Source organism: Phyllopteryx taeniolatus, chromosome 12, assembly GCF_024500385.1.
Source record: "Phyllopteryx taeniolatus isolate TA_2022b chromosome 12, UOR_Ptae_1.2, whole genome shotgun sequence".
Classification (NCBI taxonomy): Eukaryota; Metazoa; Chordata; class Actinopteri; order Syngnathiformes; family Syngnathidae; genus Phyllopteryx; species Phyllopteryx taeniolatus.
The window spans coordinates 8,901,686-8,920,857 of record NC_084513.1 but is presented as its reverse complement, the minus strand read 5'-3'; the positions used below and the strand labels follow the sequence as shown (position 1 = coordinate 8,920,857).

General features: G+C 41.0%; 1 protein-coding gene across 10 annotated transcripts in view; it reads right to left on the bottom strand.

Moving 5' to 3' along the window:
* The window catches only part of LOC133486920 (obscurin-like protein 1), a 38,591-nt gene extending 21,060 nt beyond the window's left edge, over positions 1-17,531 (bottom strand). For 2 of the 10 annotated variants that reach the window (XM_061792769.1, XM_061792772.1), the window contains exons 1-16: positions 16,763-17,069; positions 11,601-12,713; positions 8,078-8,347; positions 7,634-7,894; positions 7,235-7,546; positions 6,892-7,158; positions 6,496-6,771; positions 6,063-6,338; positions 5,597-5,872; positions 5,094-5,369; positions 4,507-4,797; positions 4,058-4,327; positions 3,889-3,963; positions 2,025-3,269; positions 1,411-1,701; positions 196-471 (exon numbers count right to left, since the gene is read on the bottom strand). In XM_061792769.1, coding sequence (XP_061648753.1) covers positions 196-471; positions 1,411-1,701; positions 2,025-3,269; positions 3,889-3,963; positions 4,058-4,327; positions 4,507-4,797; positions 5,094-5,369; positions 5,597-5,872; positions 6,063-6,338; positions 6,496-6,771; positions 6,892-7,158; positions 7,235-7,546; positions 7,634-7,894; positions 8,078-8,347; positions 11,601-12,615 — 5,677 coding nt within the window. In that variant the 5' untranslated portion in view covers positions 12,616-12,713; positions 16,763-17,069. Of the gene's footprint in view, positions 1-195; positions 472-1,410; positions 1,702-2,024; positions 3,270-3,888; positions 3,964-4,057; positions 4,328-4,506; positions 4,798-5,093; positions 5,370-5,596; positions 5,873-6,062; positions 6,339-6,495; positions 6,772-6,891; positions 7,159-7,234; positions 7,547-7,633; positions 7,895-8,077; positions 8,348-11,600; positions 12,714-16,762; positions 17,303-17,409 lie in introns of those variants that run through there. The other 8 variants (XM_061792774.1, XM_061792770.1, XM_061792779.1 and 5 more) reach the window with 8 other exon arrangements.
* Between the last annotated feature and the right edge of the window lie 1,641 nt (positions 17,532-19,172).

The following is a 19,172-nucleotide window of genomic DNA, read 5'->3' as shown; positions in this document are numbered from 1 at the left end:
TTGTTTTTTTGTTACATGCACAAGAACCTGTGAAATTATTCAACGAGTTTAGGAGAGGCCATTTTCAAAGAGTAGTAAACCAAATTAGGTAGGGAAATGGATTAACAACTTTTTGTGAGTTGGTTGGAAACATGGACACCTGCTGTTTCAGTTAGTTGGCAATGCAAAACGACGTAAGACTCTTGTGTGCATCACCTTTTACTTCCACAGTGAACTGGATGTCTCCGTCGTTTGACTCGCAACGGTATACACCAGAATGAGCCAGCTCGGTAGATTGAATAACTAGACTTCTCAAATTATCCCTTGACTGGATGTCTATACCAGTTTGAAGTAGGAGCCTTGTTCCATCATGGTACCACGTGACTTGTCCAGTGGGGTCCAACAACTCACACTGGAGAGCAACGGGACAGCCTGCCATGATTGTCTGTTTCTGCTCAGCCTCTGTTATAGCTGAAAATGTCTGAAGTGGAACTAAAGATGGAATGCAAAATGCAATTAGTTTTGAAAACTTACTTATGAACCAAATATCTCAAAGTACAATCCTTGAAAGAATACTTTTCGGCAGCGTATCGCCATAAAAAACAAAAATGGTACAGTTCCAACCTGTGTATTTGTGACATCTTATCTAATTCTCCTTGGAGACAGACAAACAAAGGTAACTTTTTTTTGGTCAACTTTTGATAGTAACTAAACCTGGATGGAGGTGCCTACGTCTATCCTTGTAAGACAATGTGTATCTCAATAATCTCTGTATTTTGTGTCCACCATCCATCTTCAGCTTTAAATTGATTTAATTGTGGCAATATCCTTGACAACGGTATCCATGTCCAATGTTTGAAAGAGGTGAGTCAGTAAGTCATGTTCTGTTACCAACACATAATTTATGTCTACAAGAAGCAAAAAGACTTGCGGGATGTTATTACACTGCACAAATGCAAGACAGTTGTATAAAATTACTGATTTAATGAAAACGATACCAAGAAAGACTTTGGTTAATTAGCATGATAATTCAAGTGGGCTAGCAAGCCAGCTCAATATAGATATATAAGCTTTTTGGGTTCAGGGCAGTCCATTCAGCAGAAGAGGACCATCTTTTTGGTTCTCATTTCCTTAATGCATGTTTTCCATCAGTGGCTACTGGAGGTCTGCCCTTTGCACAAGATACTCTTAAGGGGATGAGCAAGAATGTCAAAGGGTTTTAGGGGAAGACTTGTGGTTAAAAGCTGTAAGGAAAACAAGGGCACAAAGGCAAAGGTTTCACAGTGCAGGGGAAGGTAAAAAAAAAAGAGAAGAAATCATGAAAGCTCTTTGTCCAAGTTAGACCACACCTAAGTGATAATCTAGATGTAAGATGCAAATGTACAGTAAATTACATTTACACACTCTATCCCGACAAAAACTGCTTGTCACCTTTAATGTCCACTTGAAATGGCATAGCATCATCTGTTGTCTCACAGCTGTAAACCCCTGCATTGGATAGCACATCCGAATGCAAAGCCAGTTCTCTTCCAGCCCCATCCACCGGTGTGTCTTGGCTGGCCTCTTTTTTTTGGAGTTGTATTCCATCCTCGTAAGGATTGACTACTTCACCTGGAGGTGATAGTTCACATGGTACCACTACGGGTAGCGCTATGGGGTCATCCACTTTCACAGAATTGATCCTCTCAGTCTGACATGGTGTTGAAATTGTCACAGGTGGAGCTGGGGATGTTTTGAGGTACATTGAGAGAAAATTGCATCACTATTACTGATTCACAAAACAGTGGAGCAAATCAACATTTCCAATTTAAAATAAATCTTAGAAATGTATGAATGCACGGTGCATTTTATAGATTTTTAAGGAGCTTCAAACACTATAATTATAATTGATCTTTCAGCAGATTAAATTTTCATTTTACATAGCCCAAATGTTATTTCAGTATCACTTACGTATATGCATACATCAATACAATGTCCATGATCCCTACAAAATATCTGATTATGCTCTTTTTCTTTGCTAACCATTTGCTAACCATTTAAATCACCTTCAACAGCCACCTTATTGGCAGTGACATTGCTGTGACTGCCACATGTCCGTGAGGGATAGCTCTCTTCTGATTGGACACTTGATGTCTGCTCGAAACAGGCAGAACCTGAAAACTGCATTGGCAATCCTTGCCCTGAAAACTGCATCGACGACCCTTGCCCAGAGATCAGTGTGACGTACACTTGGTCCTTTGCAGCCTCCGTATTGTGGTGAGAAGCCGTCTGGACTGTTGTTTCCACCATGGACTGATATTGTTGGGTAGTCACAGCCTGTTCTGTTGGACAGATGTCATCCAGTCCAACAAATGGGGTATGGAAATTGGAATTCCCCCTTGTTTGGTCATTTTCTGGATGTTGAGAGTCATACAGTTCCATTGATAAACAAAATGTAGTATCAGGCTTATCACTCTTTGCTGAGGAGACAGTTGAGGCCTCCTCTGATTGGTAAATAGTCCGTATGGAATTACTACGGTCGTCTGAAATGAGTAGTTTAGTCTGGGTGCAATTAAGAAGATTATTTGTCAGGAAGTCTGGAATCTCTGTGGAATTGTGGGGCTCCTCTGCTCCGACTGTTGTGCACTGCAGTGTTCTAAAAGGTTTCTCCACATAAGGACTGTTTACAGTGTCGCAAAACTTGTCTAATCGGACCGACACATTCTTTATGTGATTAGTAAAGTGCCTTGACTGGGGGGTAGAAGTCTTTTGGATGTTACCTAGGTCTGAAGGTAGAACAGTTGGTGCTGAGCTATGGCGCTCTTCTAACTGGGCAGATACAGTCTTGAGATTACATTCCTCTGATTCAACATTTGTACTCTGCAGGGAATTAAAAACCTCTGATGGGACAGATTTCTGCAAGGACGTCATACACTGTTCAGAAACGTCAGGGTCTTTTGCCTTCTGTATATGGAAAAACAATTCCTCACCTTGGGATTCTGTGAGATGTCTAGTGTGATAGTATGGGTCAGGTTTCACGATTGAGGGCTTTATTGGGTTGCAGTCAGATGGAAATTTGACATTTAGGCTTTTTTGTTGATCATTTTGCTCATTTTTGTTTTTTGTTAAAATCCTGTCAGTCATGTATTCATTAGTTGACTGAGGAGTTGTCTTGTGTGTGCAATGTTCTTCATATGTTAGAGAATGTTTCCTCTCGCCGCTGCAGATAGCAGACTTGTGCATTGAGGGAATGCACTCGTCATCAGTCGGGTTGGTCTTCTCTTGTTCAGAGGCAAACCTTGGCAGTGTAGCTACAAGCAGAAAGGTTTTCAGAGGTTGTTGGTCTCAATGGTTCTTCTCACAACAGAATTTCATTGACATCATTGTGGGTTAGGATGGAGTTATGCGATAATCCATTGCAAAGACAAACAAGATGGTCGACCAGGTTTGGTCTGAAATTGAGCTCTTATAGTTCCACCTAAAAAGATATACTTAAATTACAACACCTTACTCATTTATTTAAAAATGCACATTGCATTGCTTTTATAAGAGTTCCTTGTCATTGCAACGGGACAAAGGTTGAGAGGGTCTGGTGATGTTTTATGTACCGCATGGAATGAGCTTATAGAGTTGAAAGCAGCATTTAAAGAGCAAAGATGTCTGTTACTGTGAAAAATGAAGTGACCAAATAACACATATGTTAGTTTGAGCAACTGCTCAAATAACCTAAACATCTGCATTTTTTTCAAGAACACAGACAACAGAATATAATATGGAGGACAAGATGGCAAAAAGCAATTTTCAGGTGGGGAAAAAAAAAAACGGGCAGGTGCCACAGCTGATTGAGCCTAGAGTACAACACCACCATTGTTAGTGGCATGTGTGGGCTGGGTTAAAATGGATGATTGATGTTGAAATATATTAAATCACCTTTGACAGCCGCAGTGATTTGGGCAGATGCATCAGAAATCTCACCAATCTCACCATCATAGTGACACTGCTCTGCTGTTTGGACAAAGCCAAAGAGAAAACAATGAGGAAGGAGTCATATCTCCCAACGTGAAACAAAATATTTGTATTATGACATGGGGAAAAACACCTTTTATGTCCACATTTAACTTTGCATCAGCAGATGTTTCACAGCTAAAACTCGCAACACCAGACAAATCAATTGTGACCGGAGGTGGAAAGACTTGGATGTTGCTCTCAGGTTCAAAAAGAGTTTCCATTTTTGGGTAGATTGGAGTTCCGTCTTTGTACCAACAAGCTTTGGCAATGGGGTCTGAAATCTCAAATTGTTGCACAATTGGGATGCGCTCTTCAGCAGATTTGGCCCTCTCAACTTCTTGGCCATATGTCACAGCTGGCACTATGGACAATCATTAATGGTGGGGTTACAAAAAGTGGTTTAAGATTTTTTCTCTAAATGAGAGAAATGTCTCGTATATTAGCTTTGCACAACAATAACAAAGACAAATCGAGAACAAAGACTAAAGTGAGTTAGTCATATCAAAAGTAGAAACGAAAGAAAAAAAGACATAAAATCACCTTGAGTGTTTACAACTAATGGAGCAACATCATCTGCTGTTGCACAGTAGTATGCTCCAGAGTTTGATGGATTCCTTGGTTCAATTACAAGTGTCTTCTTTATGTCTTCTATTCCAACGTCTTGTTCTGAATTTGATACTGCTGCTTTAACTTTTTGAAGTGACACCACTGCCTGACGTGGGCAATGACTCTCAGGGTCTGAAGTCTGACGTGTTGGTTCAAAGGACCAGGGTGCCTCAAGAGATTGCATTTCCAAAAACTTCAGCGAGGGTGCCGATGGCACAGATGGAGCTAAAGGTGATGACTCAAATCATAATTGAGGATAAACTGTACATATCCATACTCTGATTAAGCGAAGGAGGTTAAAATGTTCAACTTTCTCTAAACTGTAAGACATCAGGCCAAAGAGAAAAACGAATAGACTAGCATTTATGTTAGCTTGTAGAAATTAGTTTGACAACACTTCAAGAAAAAAGTTATAAAACAATAAAAACACCATTTGACACAAGTGAGAAATAAATGTTAGATGGTTATAGTTTATAGACAGTTTTCAGAATTGTTTTAGGATTCAATCAATGTATAATCACCTTTCATATCCACAGTGAAGTGAACAGACTCATCTGACGTTTCACAGTTGTACTGCCCTGCATGCACAAGCTCTGCAGAAGGGACAATAAGCCTCCTCAAAGTGCCATTACTCTGTATGTCCTGCTCTTTGTTTGGGAAGAGCTTTACACCATCTTTATACCACTGCGCAGGCAATGTGGAGTCTGCGACCTCACATTCCAGCACCAAAGGTTCGCCCATTTCGAAGGACTTGGCTCTCTTAGCATCAAAGTTATTGGAGGGCATCGTCGGTTTGGCTAGCATTGGAAATTCAGAAAGCTAAATAAGTACCTTGAAAAAGTAACTTAGAATATGAAATGGCTTTGGAGATTTATATTTTATATTTTTATATTTTGATATTATTTTTAAACTTCACTCCGAAGGGACATTATACAAACTATATAGAGTTAAAGCAGGGGTTGTTAATGGCATCTTGAAATAAGAGCTGAGGTTAAAATATTTCCGCAGAAGACAAAAAAGTCACCTTTTATCTCCACTTGAAAGTCCACAGAGTCATCCTTTGCCGTACATTGGTACACACCAGAGTGGTGCAGCTCTGCAAAATGAACAACTAAAGTTCTTGTGGTTCCATCCAATTGAATTTCTAACTCTGAGCTTGAAACAAGCTGTGTTCCATCCTTGTACCAGCAAACATGGGCCTCGGGATCAGAAACCACACACTGGAGTACAACAGGATTTCCGACTTCAATTGATTTGGTCGTCATTTCTTCAGCAAGTGGGTAGAACTTCACCGGTGGAGCTACAGATATAATTCAATATCTAATTTCAAAATTAAGCCAACTGTAAAGATCTGTTATCCATTAGTTAAACCTGACTTACACGTTCTAATAGACTCAAATAAACGATCAAGGTTAAACAACAGCTCACACATAATAGAGTTAGTTGCTTTGCATAGGAGTACATTTTCATATTGCTTTATATTAAATCACCTTTGATGTTCACATTAAATGTGACGGTGTCACCCTTTGTCTTGCAGCAGTACAACCCTGAGTGGTAAAAGTCAGCTGAAGGGATAACCAACTTCCTCACCAGTCCATCCGTTTGAATATTTACTCCACTTTGAGGGAAGAGCTTTGAGCCATCTTTGTACCAGTGCACGTGGGCATCGTGGTCTGATAGCTCGCAGCGTAAAAGAATAGAAGAGCCAGCATGGACGGTTTTGTTCCTCGCCGCTTCAGGAATTGCTGAAAACCTTACAGACGGGGCTATAGATATTTAGATATGGTCATATATTTCTTGTTCTTTTTTTTCACTAAGCCAAACTTTAAAAAAGGAGAAAAATAGGTCATCTAACACAATTTTGAAAAAAAAAAAAAAAAAAAAAAAAAAAACTACCACATGATAAGAAGAATTCACACTTACCCTCAACTTCCACATTGAACCTTATGACATCATCAATGGCGTCGCAGCAATACACTCCTGAATGTGAGAACTCTGCTGACAGGATGACAATCCTCCTCATGGTACCCTCTGACTGGATGTGAAGACCATCTGTTGTCTGTAATTCCACCCCGTTCTTGTACCAGTGCACTGGAGCCGCCGGGTCCGAGAGCTCGCAATAGAGCACGATGGGGTTCCCAATTTCAACAAATTTGTTTCGATCCATTTCTGACAGCAGTGAAAACTTGACGAGCGGAGCTGTAGATTTGGGAGAATCCAAGACCGTAGTGATTAAAATGGTGGAACACCTTGTGTTTTGTTTGTTCAGTTAATGTAAGACAACTAAAACTCATACAGCTACAGTTTTGAGAAACTCACCTTGAATATACAGCGCGGCCGAATCTCGTATGCCGTATGCAATAAATGTTATTTCAGCTCCATTTTCGGTGTCGCGAACCCCTTGGATCCGAAGAGACTGGTGTGTTCTCGAGCGACGCATGGAAAAACGCTCGTCGTCCTGAAGCTGTGTGCCATTTAAAAACCACGAGCCAATAACAGACGCAGATAATTCAATGGTAAAGACTGCATCTTGTCCTTCTGGAACAAGTGCGTCCTGTAATGGGGTTTGTATCCTGGCTACTGGAACTGAAGAATAAAATAAAGAGAAATAACATGAGAAATTATCAACCATGATATAGATTCATTGATGAACTGAACTTACCCAAGTGCACTGCTCTAGGGAACTCCACATTGTTGCTCTTTCCATATTTGTTGACACTACAAATACGGAATCGATAATCTGCCTCACAAGGCACGCTATCACCAAGGATCTCCACCGATGTGGCAGAGTCAGTGGTCAGACACTGTAGCCACTCCTGTGAACCCGTGCCCACTTCCTGTCGCTCCAAAACATAACCGGACGGAGGGTTCTTGCGTGAGTCCTGGGCTGATGTCCACGAAAGAAGTGCTGCATTTGCCCTCTCTGTGTTGATCTGCACTCCCACTGGACAACTAGGAGGACAATGTTTGGCCGCTGAAAGCAAATTAATTACATAAATTATGACAAGGTTGTGATAATCATTACCTTTGTAATGCTATACTGTCATTTACTAAACCCTACCCTTCACTCTGAGCTGAGCAGAAGTCTTGGATCTCCCCACAAAGAAAGTCACAAAGCCCGAGTCTTGGGGCATCGTGTTGACGAAAACCAGAATATGAGTTCGACCAAAGGACTTCAAGATTGTCTGATGCGTTTCACGCAGCTCCACACCATCTTTGTACCAGTGTATGTCCATTTCTTCTTTTTCCACTTCAACACAAAATGCAGCATTTTCACCTTCCAAAACATCAACTTTCCTTGGAAGTTTCCGCATAATTGGACCTAAAGAGATACAGTTTGACAACAAAAGCCAGATCAAACTACCGAAACAAAAAAAACATTTTTAAGTTTAGGAGGAATTGCAGGATTCAGAGACCAAATTAAAGATTGACCAGAACAGATTTTATGCAACTGTAATTACCAGGTGTTCGGTTTTATTTCATATCTTAACTAATTGCGGGTTACCTTTCACTGCTACCTCAGCGATGCTTCGTCCACCATCAGGCATTTCGCACAGATAAATCCCGTCATCATCTACTCCAATGTCACGGATCGTGAGTCTGCGTTTTGTTCCCCACTCTTCCATTCCATATTTGGCTCCTGGCTGTAGTCGTCGATCCTCCAGGTACCATGTGATTGGGACAGAGTCTTCTGGAACTTCACACTCAAGAACAGCCAAGTCCTGCTCCCATACCTCCAGATCGATGAGGGGCTGCTTGAACCGCACAGGTGGCTCTGGCACCAGGAGTAGAAGAGCATATCTTTGTTTAAACCAAAGTTCCCATTCCACGTGTTTTTTTTTTGTAAAAGATTTTCCCACTACACTTGTTAATAATGCCATGAAAACTCATCACAAGATTGTGAAATATTGCAACAAAATTTTAATGTCATACTAAATTCCTCTTGAGCAAACAAGATGATGAAAATCATGGGAAAAGTCTCTTATTTGGAGACGAAATTAAAAAAAAATTAACTCACTGGAGTGTTGGATAGGAAATAAAGTGTTAGTAACCAACACCATTAAGCCATAGCAGGCAGTTGTAAACATAACAATGTGGACTGCACTTATGAACCGCTGCACAGAGCTCTTTGTTTACCTTTTGTAAGGATGTGCACTGAAATCTGTCATTTTGGTCAGTACTACCGCGTACCGATTCACGTAAAATCAAATAGTACCATGTTTCGATATCTAAGTGTTCCCTTGTGACGGTGTGGGCAGCGGAATTGGAAGAGTTGGCCAATTTCCATGGCAGCAATGAGAGCGTGATAATGTCACTCACACCGGTTCACTCACGTTCACAACAAATCAGCATGCATCCACTACCAATTAACGAAGCGGGGGAATTGCACTCATGAGAGTCAGACACAGCACAATCCATATTGAGCAGATTATTCATCCACATGATGGGAGATCGGCAGCGGTGTTAAACCATGGCGGAAGCAGAAGAGTGGAGCGTACTGATTGCGCTTCTTTGTAGATGGGGAAAAGTTGGACGGACTTTTGTAATTAGCAAGCTAGCCGCCAGGTCAGTGTGTTGGGCAGGGGGAGTCCTCCACATTAACAGCAATCCGTGGGTGGAGGTAAACATTCAGGAGAGCTGGTAGGGTTGCAGCAGACAGGTCCAAGCGAGTGTGCTTCGTGAGGTACACCAGAAGCCTGTCCAGCGCGGAGGTTAGCCAAAGTCGTACCATTCCTTGACCACCTCGTTTTTACATTTTTCAATTCGGTTGAGATTTTGTGTGGTAAAATCACACGTTCGTGAGATTCGGTAACGATAGAAAACTATTCGGTGATGATTCACGATTATTGTTCTTGTTTTTTGTGAAGTATGAAGTAATTCTTTTGATTGCTTTGCTCTCAGTTTGATCATTAAAATGAGAATGCTCAAATGGCTCAAGATGACACCGCCCTGTTTAAACATTACATCTCCATCTCAACTAACATCGGGGCATTTTTCTACCAAAGCGTCAAGGTTTCAGTCTCACATTTCCTAATGATTTACATTGATTTCTGGGCAGAACAGTTTGGCAAATTTTATAACGTAAAAAGTGGCAATAAATCCTTAATCCTTATCCCATTTATTTTATCATACCATTTTTTTATCCGGCTAATTTTATTGGTGTGGCACTCCCTTATCCAATGAGATGGTCTACTTTGATATAAAGTACCCTTTCGGGGTTGCAGAGTGTGAGAAAGAGAAGATAAATCGAGTCCAACAATTGGGTATAAAGTCCAGCATTCATATGAAACAGTCTTTAGTAAATTGATAAAACTAGGTACATCGTATTACAAACACTGTTTATCTTCGTTCCAGTTCATTGCAAATATGTTTGTTTTGTATTTTGTAATACTTTATTATTTGTGAAATAGTGTAGCTTTATTTTTTTTACTCCATCCTCTTTTGCTCATTTGTTTTAAATTTAGGATGAGTTTTTTTATATAGTTGTCGAAGTTTACATATTTAACAGTAAATGTTAAATTGAAACATTTTGAGAGTTTATTATTGTCCAAATGATTTATTGCCACATAAAGACACATAAAAGTACCGAAAAGTAGTACCGTTGAGTATCGGTATCGATTTCCAGGTTCCATACAGGCTGAAATGTGAAAGGTCCCCATCCCTACCTTCTTGGAACGTACAATTACTGGTAAACTCACATCCACTGTCATTCTTTTAAAGTGACTCAGTGACTCATCTGATCTAATCTCATCTAATCTGTTTGCTACAAGTAACCACACGTCATAAAAATTTTATTTTTTATATTTCTTGAAATACATTACTGTATGTACAATACACATGTACTGTGCAAATGCATTTGCTTGTGGTGCGTGCTTTGCATTTGGACCTCCCACAGCCATGTGAGAAATAAGAACCTACCCGTCCTATGGTGATCACGTGGTCCTTTCCTCGGTGCTGCCTCACAAGATAAGTAAGTGACTTTGCAGACATTATACCACTGTTGGAATTTACCTCATGATCTCAGTGTACCTTCTTGGACATATGTCACTGACATCACTCTCGCATCAAATGGAAGGAAATCCTATTAAAGGACATGCAACATCAACACCGTGCCCCCACCCCATCTGAAAGCACACACACACGCACGCACACCTACGTACGCACGCACACACACATGCACACTCCCTTCACTGGCAAAACCATTACAGACTTAAGTCGCCAATTTAAGGATTTGGGTCTTGCTTGGCTAAAATGTGAAAGACTTGTGATTTTGACTTGGTATTCATGAGACTCCATTTGGATGTGACTTGAACTACATAACCAGTCTTGCCTGTTTATGTTTTGAAAAAATAATTTTCAGTTACTTTGCCATTTGTTTTGTTTTTGAAAGAAAAGTTGTTTTTGTGTGGTGTGAACCTGACAAGCCACCAGTATACTATGATGCGCAGTGCAGGGAGCACCTCATGAAGCAAGTATCATGGAGGGAGCTCTTCAGATTATTACATTTGGATTCAAGGATTTTGTTTTTCATCAAATGGGTGAAAAGAGTATGGCAACATGCCAGGTTTGCAACTCAGAGATAGGAGACACAAGAACAACGACTACCGGTAATCTAATCTAATTCCATCTGACATTTTAAAACCAACAAAGACTACATGTACTACATGTACATTAAGCTTCATGTTAGTTATCTGTTTAGTTGAGAAGACAACAAAGTCATGTATGATACAGAGTTGTTTGAAAACCATTTGAAAAACGACATGATGGTGAATGTGTTATAAACGCTGGTACAGATACTAGAACTATACAGGATGTTGTTACTGAGCAAGATTGTACGACTTGATTTAAGACTTGCAAAACCCAAGTAATGACTTGACCCAACTTGCTTGAAATTTAGTGGCGACTAGACTGGACTTGTTTGACTTGTAACACAAGAAGTTGGGACTTGCCTTGAAACTTGAAAGTTAAGACGAGACTTGCGTAAAGGTGACTTATTCCCAACTCTGACTGACAGTGTCTTGACTTACCCTTTACTGAGAGGTGTACAGCACTGAGGGTTTGGCCTGCTGTATTTGAGGCGGCACAGACATAGACACCGTTATCCTTCTGCTTACAGTACAGAACCTTGAGTGTAAAGTATCCTTCTCGATCCTCGTATAACAAATACCGCCTTCCAGACAGTATTAGCCTTCCGTCTTTTCTCCAAATGATCTCTGGTTTGGGTTTTCCTGTCACAAAACAACGGAATTTTGCATGTTTACCCTCTGTCACCGCAAACATTTTCACTCTTGTCGACTTGGTTGTTGTCTGGTCTTTGTTTTGATTGGGATTCTGCCTGCTAATCCTCTGTTTTCCTTGGTGAGCTTTCCTGTGTCCATTTGTGTAGCCGTTGCGGTTTCCGTCTTCCTCGTGTCCGGGGCCCGCGTCCACGAGCAACACGGCTCCCGCCAGCGCTTCGCCAAAGTCGTTCCTCGCCTTACACGTGTACACGCCACCGTCTGGTGCGCGAGTCTTGAAGATCTTTAACTGGAACCATCCTCCATCCTGGTAACTTACACTGAAGTGAGTGCTTTCAAATATTTCACTGAGTTTTCTGCCGTCCTTTTCCCAGGTCACCTCTGGTCGTGGACTTCCCCAGAGCTTACAGGAGAAGACCGCATCTTCTCCACGACCGGCTCGAGTGGATAGAGGTTTGATGAGGAATCGTGGTTTGTTCTCCTCTCTTAACTCCAGCTCTTGTGCCTCACCTTCAACCTTCAGTGTGGCCGCTGCGTACGTTTCACCAATACTGTTTTTTGCTTTGCACATATACTGACCACTATCCTCGATAGTAACGGCGGTTATGATCAGATTGTAAATGTTCCCATCCTCAAAGACACGGTATCGTCCTTGTGGGTCGATCTTCTCATTGTTCCTCTCCCATATGACTGCTGGTCTGGGATCTCCACCAATCTGACACTTCAGGACTGCATCGGCCCCGCTCTGTACCCCCACTGGCCTGGGATATGCCAGGAAGCGCGGTGCACCGCCAAATACGTCCATCTTTGATTTGCTCCGTCAGCCTAGTTTCACCTTAAGCAGTACGAGAGATCCAGACATTCACAGGGGCCAGAGCAGTCCCGGTTCTTCAATGGTAATTTCTAAAAAGGATCAAATATATATATATATATTAAATGGAGAAATTACACATGAAACAGTACACACACATCAAATAGGAAAACATCATATTTCTTGTGGAATCATTTCACTCCAGTCCCTAAAAGATCGCTAACCAAGTTTAAAGGGGCCATCCATTCGCTGAACCGTTTATCCTCAAGAGGGTCGCGGGTATGCTGGAGCCTATCCCAGGTAATTTTTGGCAAGAGCTGGGGTCTACCCTGAACTGGTTGCTAGCCAATTGCAGGGCACATATAAACAAACAACCATTCGTATTTCATGTTCTCTCCCCTGCTTTAACTTCATCTGCCTCCAGAGCTGTAGCTGACAACGATGCAAGATTTTTCATTGCTATTTTAAGCAGTAGTAGTAATACTAGGCGGCACGGTGGTCGACTGGTTAGAGCGTCAGCCTCACAGTTCTGAGGACCGGGGTTCAATCCCCGGCCCCGCCTGTGTCGAGTTTGCATGTTCTCCCCGTGCCTGCGTGGGTTTTCTCTGGGCACTCCGGTTTCCGCCCACATCCCAAAAACATGCATGAATTGGAGACTCTAAATTGCCTGCAAGTGTGAATGTGAGTGCGAATGGTTGTTTGTTTGTATGTGCACTGCGATTGGCTGGCAACCAGTTCAGGGTGTACCCTGACTCCTGCCCGATGACAGCTGAGATAGGCTCCAGCACGCCCGCGACCCTAGTGAGGAGAAGCGGCTCAGAAAATGGATGGATAGATAGTAATACGAGCAGTGGTCCATTTGATAGTAGGCCTCCATCCCTGTTGCATATTGTAATAAAGATGGTGCAATTGGCATCAGTATGATGTGCATTTCTCCTATATCCCTTTATCTTCTCTTTGAATATCTCGCTTTAGACCTGGCAGTTTCCAGTTTTTTCATACACATGCCATGCCATTCATACACGTTAATGTGTAAAGGACCTCTTATGTTCCTGTTATGACTAGATGACTAGTATGTATACTATATCATTACTCATTGAAAGAGTACCTTGAAGGTGGCAAAGTGTACAAAACAAGTGAAGCCCATTTAGTATTATTAAGGAGTATAAATTAGTGTTTCCTGCGATTGGCTGGCAACCAGTTCAGGGTATACCCCGCCTCCTGCCCGATGACAGCTGGGATAGGCTCCAACACGCCCGCGACCCTAGTGAGGAGAAGCGGCTCAGAAAATGGATGGATGGATGGATGGAAATTAGTGTTTCCCAATCTTTATTGAGCACACTACCATACACAAATGTCACAAAAGGCATATACACTTAAATAATGATGACCTTATCTTAATTTAGTCATGGATGTACTTGCTCAGTGTGAAATGTGGGCCTGTTTAGTTGGACACATAGCAAATATTCTGTTGTTTGAATGGCAACAGGTCGATACACAGGTCAATTGTACCCTCTGCCATCTAGTGGAAGAGCATTTAATTGTTCTGTCAGTCACTATATGTCACTGGCATAGATATATCAACAAAAGGCATTATTTGTAGTAAGTAAGTAAAGGTTTTTGTGAAACTGAAATGGAAAAAAATGTGAAATCGGTTGGGAATCACTGGTATTAATGCAATGCTTGAATTTACTTTTAAAAGTAGTATTACAAACCAACAAGTTATTAAGATCCGTACTTCAGTGCCGTGCGTCTTTCAGCACAAGCGGATGGTATGAATATTAGGGTTAATTGAATTGGAGCTGTCTGCATGACAGAAAAACACAAGCTGGTAGTGAAATGGGGGGTGGGGTTGCTTGGGCCCATTGCAACGGCAGCCACAATGTTCAGCGAGTACAGCTGGTGCTGTATTTCAGTGGGAAAGTGCTTAATATAGTTGAACCTATATAAAGAGCCACAAGAGAGTGTGTGTCAGGTATCACAAAGAAGCTTCTGAAACACACGTGCTCACACAAACACGGGGACCATTTCGCCGTGTACCCCCCCCCCCCCCACAAGAGACCTCACAGTCAAAATATGCCACGCCTCTGTCATACCCTTCATTTTCAACATGGTTTTAAAATTCCACTCGTACGTTACGGTTACCATCATTAGGGTCAAAGCACCAGACACATGTTTTGCAAGTGCATGTCTTGTCGTGAAAATGTACATATTTTATGGGTACTGAACATGAACCCTACAAAACTCAGTAGTAGAAAGTTAGAAAAAAAATCAGCCCCGCACACAAGTTCCACCGATCAACATAAAATTGGGCGGACAAGTCTGTCAGTACAGGATGCATGAAAAAGTCTCAAGGACCCCTGCTCGAAATGTCACACATAGTCCTCCATTTTGGTCTAAAGCAACCATATTGGGAAAATTCCAGAGCTTGTACTTTGATTAACTTCTATAAGGAAACTCACCCAAATGAGCCCCGATTAGAAGCAAGTAGCTACTGCGTTAATCAGGGCTAGTCAGCAGTTTCACTGATCGACAGATAATTTGGTACACTGTCATAACTGGACGCAGCAAAAAGCCTCAAGAATTCATGGTCAAAAGTCCACAATATTCCTCCATTTTAGTTTGAAGTGGCCTTGTTGGCCAAAGTCCAGGGATTGCACTTTGATGAACTCCAATCAGAAGCAGGTATCGAAGAAAGACGGTTGAAGCTAAATTACAAAACTATTTTGCCTATGCTATGCGGGAAATGGTGTCAATTTTTTATCACCCAGGGAGCCGCATTTTCCTACTGTTGCAAAGTCGCAACCCACTTTTATAGAAATTCAAGAACAATAAAGCATTGTTTTTTGGGTCTGGCAAAAATAGCCTCTGAAAACACATGTACAGTATGTTATATTTTTAAACGCAGTTTCAAATGAGTTTGACAAAAAGCCTATTGCTAGCTACGATGCCCCCTAACCAGCGGCTGTGCTGCATTGTATTTGTTTACAGTGTAAACTAGTGAGGGCAGCACAAGTGAGTAACATTCCCTGTCACTTACCGATTATGTTCCATGTGGGGAATTGGTATGGTTTTGTACTCTACCGAAAAACTATGAATACATCTAATTTTTTTACTAGCTGTCCGTGACCCAACCAAAATGGGTCTGCGACTCACTATTCACCATGAAAAATTACGTGTGAGGGCCTGTTCAATGCTGCTAGCGCAGCTTCAATTAGGGTCTTACACTAGTTCCACCAATCGATCCAAAGTTCTGTGGACCAACATAAAAGGATGCATGAAAAAGTCTGAAAGACCCATGCCAGAATTCCACACAAAGTCCTCCTACTGCATTAGCGTTAGCGTAGCAGGTGAGGATACAGTGTGTACCAACTAGGAGCTGAACACTAACAACTTGTAATCATAAACCAAGGACTTTGTATTTAAAACATAATGTATACTGTATGTATTGTTTAGGAAAATGAAATCTGTTTGGATTTGGTTGTCATTAGTTTGTTATTGAAAAACTGCGCTTTTAAAACTTTGTCATGGAAATTCTTAGGGTACTTACTCGATCACAACTGGACTGTTTCTTAGAGAACGAAAACGGTCCAGTTGCCATCAATTTAACGCCCAGAGTATGAAATGACCTGGATGAATGAGAATATTCTTAGGCAAACTTTGTCAAGGAAAGCTTGTCCATGTGAGCATAAATACTCTGTGGTACATAGTTCATGTTTCAAGTCGGGCATGTGGAAGGCAACACGTGACACATTAAAATTACTAAGGAAATAAATAAGAATTTCCAATATTCTCACGCTTGTAACCATAACTTGTTTCGATGAGCAAATTGGCTACCACTTCAACTAGTATCTTCGATGCCTTGACTATAACAGACTTGAAAGCAAACCTAAAGTTTTGTGACAGTCTATTTTGTATTATTCTGTTTATTTGATATATTTCGGTGAAGATTAGTATCGTAGGCTACTGTCAGGTCTCAGAGACAAAATGTCACAGTTTGGACTTTGCATTGAAAGTGTCATCAATATTCCCACTGGTGGTTTAAAGAGAGCAGATTAACGCCTGTGTTTACATGTCTGATTTAATTGAAATGACCCATGGCCCTCATGAATCTGTGCAGTGTACCCCTCAGATGACCTACCTCACTTCAGTTGCCAATGACGACCGTCAACATACATTCCGCAGTCGCAATCAGTCTTTGAGTGAAGAAGCAGTACCGCGGGTCTCCTGAAGGCCGAGTAATGTCCCCAGTCCACTTCAAATTAATGTTTTCCTCAAAACTTGGGCCGTTCTTTTCAAATACATGTTTGAAGCTTTCTGTTTGGTTTAAACCAACTTCAGGCTCCTCGGCGGTCTCGGCTTCAGAATGGTCCCCCCCCCCCGATCTCTGCGGCGTTCAGCCCTTCGACACCCCAAGTGTCATTGTTCGTGGAATACTGTTAAATGCTTTTGCAGCTGCTGCTGTCCCCTAAAAATACTGGCAGCCTCGATGACAGCAGGGGAGATAAGTACGGCACTTTCATTCACTTGCCAGCAGGGGCTAAAGATAGCACAGGTGACCACTACACAGAAGACTGCTTTGCTAATGTGAGGCTTTGCATTAAAAATACAGTACATGGAGAAAGAAAACCTTCCGGTCTTTTGCAGATGCATTAACCTTAGTTGAAAGAGTTCAGGAAAAAAATGCTTTCCCTGAAGACTACAGACATCCTAAACTTTTACTTTGTTGTTTTTTTACCCGACTTCCTGTATGCAATAATAAAATTTGAGTCATAAAAAAGTACATACCTTTAACTAATATAGCTAAAGGATAGTATAGCTTCATATATCCATCCATCCATTTTCTGAGCCGCTTCTCCTCACTAGGGTCGCGGGCGTGCTGGAGCCTATCCCAGCTGTCATCGGGCAGGAGGCGGGGTACACCCTGAACTGGTTGCCAGCCAATCGCAGGGCACATAGGAACAAACAACCATTCACACTCACAGTCATGCCTACAGGCAATTTAGAGTCTCCAAGTAATACATGTTTTTGGGATGTGGGAGGAAACCGGAGTGCCCGGAAAAACCCACGCAGGCACGGGGAGAACATGCAAACTCCACACAGGCGGGGCCGGGGATTGAACCCGGGTCCTCAGAACTGTGAGGCTGACGCTCTAACCAGTCAGCCACCATGCCGCCTAGCTTCATTTCATATATATATATATATATATATATATATATATATATATATATATATATATATATATATATATATATATATATATATATATATATATATATATATATATATATATATATATATATATATATATATATATATATATATATATATATATATATATATATATATATATATATATATCTTTACTAAATGGAAGGCACTGATTTGAGTCACAACTTAACATTAATGGCATACAAGTTAACTGTATTAGCAGACGGTAACCAGTCAGTATTAATCAGTCCATTAATCTGTTAAGAACAATAAAACACTCTTTAAACAGTTCCTTAATTTCAATGACTACTAAGGAGGAGGTAATCTGTGCACTCACCGTACATCTCATTTTTAACATCAAGGGCTCTTTTTTTTTGTAGACTCTCTAGTGTGTTTTTATGTACTTAAAGAATATTTTGTAACGGTGGCTCTCTGTTGTCATACTAGAGTGGCTGTAACAACCGAAGAAAAATTCCTTGTGTGTTGTTTTACATACTTGGCAAATAAAGACTATTCTGATTCTGTGCAACGTGCACCGAGGTCCAAATGGTGGTGTATCTTGATTACTAAGACCTACTCAGACCATGTCTAACATTTATCAAAGTGAGACTAATGAGATTTTGTTGAATTTGATCGTGGTGCAGGCAGACAGATATGCAAGCTTTGCAGACGTGTGGTGGACCAGACATATTTAATTCATAAATATGTGAACAGCGGGCATCAAACCCTCTAAATAAGGGGTGTCAAACACATTGTTGGTATAGTTTCCCTTAGAGGGTCATTATGACCGTGAAACCGTATAAATGTTTCATCACCTGATCATTGTATTACAACCCCAATTCCAATGAAGTTGGGATGTTGTGATAAACATAAATAAAAACAGAATACAATGATTTGCAAATCATGTTCAACCTATATTTAATTGAATACACTACAAAGACAAGATATTTAATGTTCAAACTGATCAACTTTATTGTTTTTAGCAAATAATTATTAACTTAGAATTGTATGGCTGCAACACATTTCAAAAAAGCTGGGACAGGGTCATGTTTACCACAGTGTTACATCACCTTTTCTTTTAACAACATTCAATAAACGTTTGGGAACTGAGGACAATAATTGTTGCAGTTTTAGAGGTGGAATTCTTTCCCATTCTTGCTTGATGTACAGTTTAAGCTGTTCAACAGTCCGGGATCTCCGTTGTCGTATTTTACGCTTCATAATGCACCACACATTTTCAATGGGAGACAGGTCTGAACTGCAGTCTAGTACCCGCACTCTTTTACTACGAAGCCACGCTCTTGTAACACGGGCAGAATGTGGTTTGGCATTGTCTTACT